The 8,050-nt window shown below is 47.9% G+C and overlaps 2 protein-coding genes across 2 annotated transcripts in view; one reads left to right on the top strand and one right to left on the bottom strand.

Annotated features, from left to right (window-relative positions):
* The window catches only part of Tmed2 (transmembrane p24 trafficking protein 2), an 8,797-nt gene extending 929 nt beyond the window's left edge, over positions 1–7,868 (bottom strand). The window contains exons 1-4 of the mRNA XM_029533872.1: positions 7,610–7,868; positions 5,449–5,641; positions 5,100–5,120; positions 1,543–1,686 (exon numbers count right to left, since the gene is read on the bottom strand). Of these exons, the coding sequence (XP_029389732.1) occupies positions 1,543–1,686; positions 5,100–5,120; positions 5,449–5,641; positions 7,610–7,789 (538 nt within the window). The 5' untranslated portion in view covers positions 7,790–7,868. The remainder of the gene's footprint in view (positions 1–1,542; positions 1,687–5,099; positions 5,121–5,448; positions 5,642–7,609) is intronic.
* The window catches only part of LOC115063086 (formin-like protein 14), an 18,003-nt gene continuing 17,760 nt past the window's right edge, over positions 7,808–8,050 (top strand). Inside the window, exon 1 of the mRNA XM_029533871.1 lies at positions 7,808–8,007. Coding sequence (XP_029389731.1) covers positions 7,808–8,007 — 200 coding nt within the window. The remainder of the gene's footprint in view (positions 8,008–8,050) is intronic.

Below are 8,050 nucleotides of genomic sequence, written 5' to 3'. Positions count from 1 at the left end.
CCAGCACTGAGGAGGGCAGGTGAGTCTCTGAGTTCAAGGCCAGTCTGGTCTACAGAGTGAGTTGCAGGACAGCCAGGACTACACAGAAATCCTGTCTCAAAAACAAAAGACTATGTATCAAGACCCTTAGTAAAGAGCAACAATGAGTTGCCAAGGTCACACTCATAGGGTTAAAGCTCAAATCAAGCCTCTCTCACCTTAGACCTCTAAAAACTTAAGGGGTTTGGGGCTAGGAAGATAGTCCAGCATAAACAGCTCTTAGAGAAGACTCAAGTTTGATTCCTGGGAGCCAGATCACATGGCTCACAACAGCCTGTAACTCCATCTGCACGGTGTCGACACCCTTTGAGAGCTCTGTGGGCACCTTGCTCACATGCACACACCCACACTCAGATACATATGGCAGAAGGGGAGACCCACTTCAGCATTATCCTGACCTCCTCACTCAGGCCATAGTCTTAGCAAGCCCACATACAGACAGACAGACAAAACGCACAACAAATAAATAGTTTATAAAATATTGATTCAACAAAATAGTGAGCCTCTGTTGTCCTTGGCATTGGGACCAATAGCAGTTACTAAGTCAGGACGCAGTCCCGTCAGACGTGCCAGCTGTAAGCTATCGAGTGCCCTGTTAAGGGAGAGCTGTCACTCAGCTGTACACCTGCTTTATCTCTTTTTCTTTAGTTGATCATGAAAAAAATTGGTTGCTTTAAGCATTGATTTCATTCTGAGCATCTGTATTTATCTATGTAAGTCAGAGGACAGAAATTTCTCTCAAAAAAGAACCAAACATTTCTTTTTTTTCCTTTGCAGGAATCCATTGTCTTCCTCTACNGAGTGGGCTCTAACTCAAGTAATAAGACCTGGAGGCAAAGACCTTTACCCACTATGCTTTCTTGCCAGCATTAATCACAAACTTAAAAATAAAAAAAATTAATAAAACAACCCAAATGCTCTCGGGACAGAGAATTGATTTAGCAGTTAATACCATGTGCTGCAGAGGATTGGGTTCAGTTCCCAGTACCCACAAAGCTGCTCACACCCACTGGTAACTCTAGTTTTAGGGGAGCCAACACCCTCTTCTGGGCTGTGAGTCCTGCACACCTGGTACATCCACATACATCCAGGCAAAGTACTCACACTCATACAATAAAAATAAATACATCTTAAAAATAAACTCAGAGGGCTGGAGAGATGGCTCAGTGATTAAGGGTCCTGACTGTTTTTCTAGAGGTCCTGAGTTCAAGTCCCAGAAACCATATGGTGGCTCACAACCATCTGTAGTGGGATGTGATGCCCTCTTCTGGTATATCAAAACAGCAACAATGTGCTCATATATATAGTTTAGAAAAACAACAACAAAGAAATAAAAAAACACAAACAAACAAAATCAGCACAGGCTCACATTTCTGGCACAGAATGAGGTTCAGCAATAAAAATATAAGCCGTGTAAGTCTGTATAAACATGTCCTCACAGACCACCCTTCAGTAAAGCTATGGTATATTTGCAAAATTACAAACAAGGGGCTACACCATTACCAGGAGACCCTGTCACAAGCTGTGCCCGTAACTCACTGGCTCTGTGTATTCTCTCCCGGACTTCCATGTACTCCTGTTCGTGCTTCACGGCTGTCATTGCCACTGCTAGCTCATTAATCATTTCTTCTAGCTTGTTCTGATGAGCTGCGGAAGGTTAAGAGACAGATCAGCACACATTTAGTCATCTCTTTTCAAGAAATACTTGTTAAATAAAATACAGACTCCTCAGGCACACAAAAGCAGCTGCTTTAGAAAGAGCTCAAGCAACAACAGTGTGAACAACTGATGACAGAGATTCAATTCTCAAGAGCTGCTCTGATGGTTCTACCGTTTCTAAGACAGTGTTGTCTCATGTAGCCCAGCCTGGCTTCAAGCTGACAGGATAGACAAGGACAGACTTGAACTCCTGCCCCTCCACCCCCAAGTGACCATCATAGGCACGTACCGCTCTACCTGGCTTTCAGAGCTTTTTTTTACTATGTTGTCCTGGCTGGCCTTCAACTCAAGAGATCTGCCTGCCTTAGCCTCTCCCTCCTGAGGGCTGGGTTAAAGGTGTGTGCCACTAGCTTTCAAGCAGAGGACCCACTCTCTTCTCGAGCAGGGACAGGCCATGCAGTACTTAGTAACTGGAGAACAACTTCCCCCAAGGAACTGCTTCCAGTGCATTCTAACTCCTAATGACAAAACGAAAAGCAGCACAGAGCAATATACTTAAACCCTCAACCCAGGGCAGACTGGGAAGGTGGCTCAGTTGGCAGAGAGTGCCCAGCCCTGCTTTCTCTTCTCCTACCATGTGGGTCCCAGAGACTGGTTATGGTGGCACACATCTAGAAGGAAAGCACTCAGGGAAACAGAAGGACCCGGTTTCTTTGTTACTGTTGTTGTTGTTATTTTCTTTGGCTGTCCCAGAAGTCACTATGTAGTGCCACCTGTCTTGGCTTCCCAAGTGCTGGGACTAAAAATGTGCCTAGCTAGGAGGTCCAGGATTTCAATTTCACTCTCTACTATAGTTGGACTGATACCCCATCTCAAAAACAAATGCACAACAAAACTAAAATACAAATAACAGCTTTAAACTAAAATGGAAATTTACACTAAGAATCATGTAGAGGGGGCTGGAGAGATGGCCCAGAGGTTAGGAGCACCGAGTGCTCTTCCAGAGGTCCTGAGTTCAATTCCCAGCAACCACGTGGTGGTTCACAACCATCTTAATGGGATCCAATGCCCTCTTCTGGGGTGTCTGAAGACAGCTACAGTATAACAGTGTACTCATATAAATAAAATAAATAATTAAAAAAAAAAATCATGTAACTTTGATGTTAATTTTGCACCCAAACAGGCTTTTAAGTCTACAAAGGCAAGCACAAAACTTAGTTATACTCAGGGAAAAAAAGTCAGCCACACGAGGCTCCAAAAATGCAGCACGCACAAGGAAAGACAGGCCCATGTGGCATGAACTCCTTTATTCCAGTGTGGGGGTTGGGTTGCAGAGGGGGTGTGCAGAGGTCAGAGGTCAATTCCTTCAGTTTTCTCCATCTACCATGTGAGTTCCAGAGATCAAACTCAGGTCTCCAGACCTGGCAGGGCCACCCCAGGATCCTCTCTAATGAAGCTCTTCTGGTGGGAATGATGGCACAACTTTTCTTTCCTTCCTTCCTTATTTGTTTTTTTTGTTTTTTTTTTTTTTTTTAAAGATTTATTTATTATATGTAATTACACTGTAGCTGTCCTCAGATGCAGCAGAAGAGGGCGCCAGATCTCATTACGGGTGGTTGTGAGCCACCATGTGGTTGCTGGGATCTGAACTCAGGACCTTCGGAAGAATAGTCAGTGTTGTTAACAGCTGAGCTATCCCTCCAGCACCCCTTATTTGGTTTTTAAAGACAGGGTTTCTTTGTATAGTCCTACTGTCCTGGACCTGGACCTGAAGACCGCGCCCAACCACACTGGTACTTTTAACCCCAGCACAGAGGGTCAAGGCAGGTAGATTTCTGTAGGTCTGAGGCCAGCCAGAAGTAGACAGACGATGAAAGCCTGGGGCGGGGAGCTGGCCTGAAGACCATGCTTCCAGGCAGTACTACACTCTGAGAACAGGCAGCAGACAGACAGACAGCTCAAGGAGTCCTAGGAGAGTGTCAGGTGCCGCACCCCTGCCCAGGACCCAGCCTCAGAGGAGATTCCTGTTTCTCTAAGTAATCCTCAGTTTTCAAGTCATAGGCCTCTAGCTAAAGGGAGTAGAACCAGAAAGGAATCGCCTCTAAGCAGCCTCACTCGAGATGCACATGCACTATGTCAAATCTTTCAAGTAGGGTTTCTTAGGAGGGGCACTCTGACTAGAATAAAAAATGTCTCCTGAGCGTGCCAAACATCTCAAAAGGAAAAACTGACCCACTCAGAAACTATCATTTTAGAGAAGACTCAACCTAACAGCTGCCATCAATAAGCAAAAGGGACAATCTGAGATGGCAAAGGACTAACCAGAATCTCACTATTGACATTTATTAGCCATTATTTTCTAGCTGTGTTAACTAGGACCAATTTTCAGAGTAAACAAATACCAAGTCCTCAAAACTATTCTCTCAGTCATAATTAAGCAAGTTCAGTACTGTAAATGGCATGAAAAATAATCACAGGAGTTAAATAAAATTCTTAAATGTCTAGATTTCAGAAGCATATAAAACCTTACCTTCCTTGCCGGGGACTCGTAAGTGCTTAGTGTTGAATTATGTATGCCATAAGCCAGCACTGTGGAATGTGGTAAATAAGAGGCCAGCTTCCACCAATTCTACTAACGTGTGCTGGCCAAGGAGCGGGGGAAAGTACTGCTGGCTCCTGAAAGCAACAACGCAGTCTCCAGAACCAGCCAGAGGGCAGACCTGGGCACAGACCTGCAGCCCCAGCTACTTGGGAGACCCAAGGCAAAAGATCACAGCTCAAACCCAGTATGAGCAGCTCTGTGAGGTCCTATCTCTAAACTTTTAAAAATGTATTAAAATCCTGGGGGCTGCAGGTCAGCACTGGTGTGCTTGCCAACAGGGCACCAAGCCCTGTGCTCAAGCCCCAGCACCATCAAAACAAAAGAGAGACCACTACTGAGACAAAAATAATGAGTGAACTTAATTAAGCCAAAGCAAACTTCTCATCAGAAACTGCAGAACTTGCAGACAGTACTGTAACCCTAACCAAGCTTCACATTAGAAATGTGGACAGTAAGGAAGTCTAGAAACTGCTTTCTCTGCAGGGTGTCTAGTAACACATTTCCCTGAGCGGTTACTTCAGCCTTTATACTACTCAGCATTTGTTTTAAGCAAAGTCACATAGAAATGTCAGTCCTGGTACTCATACACCAATCAAGTTAACAATAATCTAACCTATTATTGGCTTCAAGTTTACCAAAAATTATATAGTTAGTTGTAGGGGAGCTTAAGAAGGGAAAAAAAAAACCACTCTCATGCCAGCAAACTGAAGTTAGAGAAAAGGAATCAGAAATTAGATATCAGAAAACCAGGATGTTAAACCAAAAAAATAGGATGCTGACACACAAAAATACCACATACCATCCCAGGAGTCTCCACCACCTAGAGAAAAGTGTAAGGTGTAGACAAAAGAATGAGTTTAGCTAAGCTAGCACGTCTGCAAACGGAAACAGAGGGACACATGGACCCCAGGATCGGCCAGGTAACACAACCCAGGGCCATGGAGTCTGGGGATTTACACGAGCAGAGTGACTCATGGCTGCCAGGAGGGACAACCAAAATCACTGACAACAACAGTAACATCCACTGCAACAGGAATTTTGTTTTTAAGACATGAATCTGGGGAAAGTTAAAACAATCACACACACAGTACTCAGATGGGTGAGTGAACTGAACTGAGATGAGCTCTGCATCCAAAGTGACACCTCACCTTCTGTCTCCATGTCTTGTCCTTTGGGAGCCTCCCCAATGTCAATGGTGAACATTACTATCTTTGGAGTCATAGTGGACATCCTATTACTAAAGCAGAACTTGTACGTCCCATCCATGTGGGCTGCAAATGTGTACTTCCCGCTGGACTCGCGGTCTCCTTTATAGATTCCTTTATTATCTGGTCCTGTGATCTGGAGGCAGGAGAGAAACAGAAAACTCACTAAACATTTAGGATCCTTAGCAGCATCCGTCACAGGAAAAAATCCAGTAGGCTGGAACTTGAGTAGGTCCCCCTACAGGGAGCCAGTGTACACTTTGGGCACTAACTCTCCCACTTAATCAAACTAGTACAGAGTCAACGGCTCCCTAACGCACCTCTTCACTCTTCATCCTCAGGGATTACCTGTCCAAGCAAAATGTAAACCTCTCAGAAAGAGAAGCAGGACAGCTCTACAACTGGTCTCCAACTGTCTAACTTCAACAAAAACTGGCAAGGCTGAAATCACAACCTAGGAAGAAAGTTTTCATAAATGACTAATTTTATTTATTTTTGATTTGAGATAGGGTCTCATTACTGGTTCAAACTGAGTTCAAATTCAGAGACCCAGTGACCTGTCTTGAATGCTGGGATTTAAAATGTGTCCAAAGTCAGTGATTCTCCTGCAGGAGACCAAAGCCCTTCTCAGGCCCCATCCCAATAGACACTGGCCACTGTCATGTGTGCTGCACACAGTGGGTTGCCGCTGTACCCTTCCTAAGGAACACCCTAGAGGAAGTCACCAGCTGTTTCTTGTCCCAAGGCTGGTGGCTGATTTTGGATTTGTGTTGACTGTTGATACTTATTTAATATATAATTTATCAATTGTACCCCCCCAAAATAGGCGTGCCCTATTTCACCCTACCAAAATGAGTAATTTTATAAAGCGCCTTTAAGGTTTTTGTGGTCACTTTGAACAACAGAGGACTGTAACTTATCTGACATGCCTGCAAAGGCTTAGGGAAGTGCACTAGGTTGGAAATTAGGAAAACCCACACTCCCAAGCAGGAACCATACAAATCAGCTGCCCGGCACCATCAAACATTCCCCCTTTTAAGGGCTGTGCATGAAAATGTACGTAGGTTCCAAAGGGGCACGCAACGTCTTGGAGCTTCATCAAAGCTTGTGTTGAACCCCAAGTCCAGGTTATCTGAAAGAGCGGCACGTACTCCTAATTACTGAGCCATCTCTCTAGCCCGAGCCCTGCTTCTCTGAGAGCCAGTCCGCCTGCCAAACTTGAGAAACTGGAAGGGCTTATCTTTTAGCTTCGGTCTTGGCTAATCGGAGAGGTCTCCAAACTTTTTTTTGGAGTGCCACCACTTGTATTCTCTCTTTACACTCAGCCAGGAATACTAGCAAACAAGTTAAAACTACCGTATATGGTCTTTTTTTTTTTTTTTTTTTTGAATGCAGCAAACTGTAGGGACACGGCGGTACACACCCTTCATCCAATCCCTCCGAAAGGCAGGTGAGTCCCATGCCCGAGAACTACAAAAGGCAATCCTGTCTCAAAAACAAAAAAACAAAAAACAAAAACCTCGGCCGGTCATTTTTATTCTCGAAACATGCAACTTTCCTAAAACGCTTCGCTGAAAGCATCTCCTAAGACGAAGTGACCTCAGCGCATCCCCTCGCGGGTCCCATCTGGCCGCTGGCGTTAAGGACGCGGCGAGGAAGTTCAAGCTGTGGTTCCTGCCCAAGCCAGAAACGGCCACTCTCTCTCTGCCTTCGTGCTGCTGCTACTCCGCCAACTTCCCATCTCCTCCTCTGCAAAGTTTGTCTCCGCGCCCCGCCACGCCGCCCCGCGCGAGCCCTGGAGGGACCGTGGACGACGTCGCCCAGTGGCTTCCCGCCCCGGGCCGAGTGACACGCGGCCGCCGCGGGACAAAGCCAAGGGAGGGGGGGGGGGAAGGCCGAGTCGGCGCCCGAGAACCGAGCGGGGCCCGTCGGAGGGCGGCGCGACGGGCGGCGACGGGGCCCCTCCCCGGCCCGCGCCCTTGTCCAGCGCTGTCCCGCGCGGGGCCACCCCGCGCTCTACCCCGGGCCCCGCCGACCCCCCGAGGGGGCCCTCGCGACGGCGTCCCCGACGGCGGGCGGCTGGGCGCCGGCCGGGCCCGCGCACCTCCACGTCGATGTCCAGGAAGCCGCCCTCCGCCACCTCGAAGATGAGGCCCATCTTGGTGCCGGAGGTGACCCGCTCGAAGAAGCACTCCTCGGCGTGCGCGTCGATGCTGACGAAGTAGCCCGAGGCCGTGGCCAGCAGCGCGGCCAGCAGCGCCAGCAGCTCGGCGAGCGTCACCATGGTGCGGCACACGGGCCGATGCCGGGACGCGGACTGCGGCCTCCGGAGCCACCGCCGCCACCGCTATCGCCGCCGCCGCCGCCGCCGCCGCAGCTCCGCCCCTTCCGGCGGCGCCTCCCGACGGGGGCTGATGCGGGCGCCGCTCATTGGCCCGAGCCGACGGCTTGCCACGTAACGGGCGCACGGAGGCCGCGGAGGGACAAGGCGGATGCTCTGAGGTTGGACGGCGGCCCTGTCGAGCCAAAAAAAAAAAAAAAAAAA

This window comes from Mus pahari, chromosome 23 (genome assembly GCF_900095145.1).
Source record: "Mus pahari chromosome 23, PAHARI_EIJ_v1.1, whole genome shotgun sequence".
Lineage (NCBI taxonomy): Eukaryota > Metazoa > Chordata > Mammalia > Rodentia > Muridae > Mus > Mus pahari.
The sequence above is the reverse complement of the archived record's forward strand: the minus strand, read 5'-3'. Positions and strand labels throughout refer to the sequence as shown.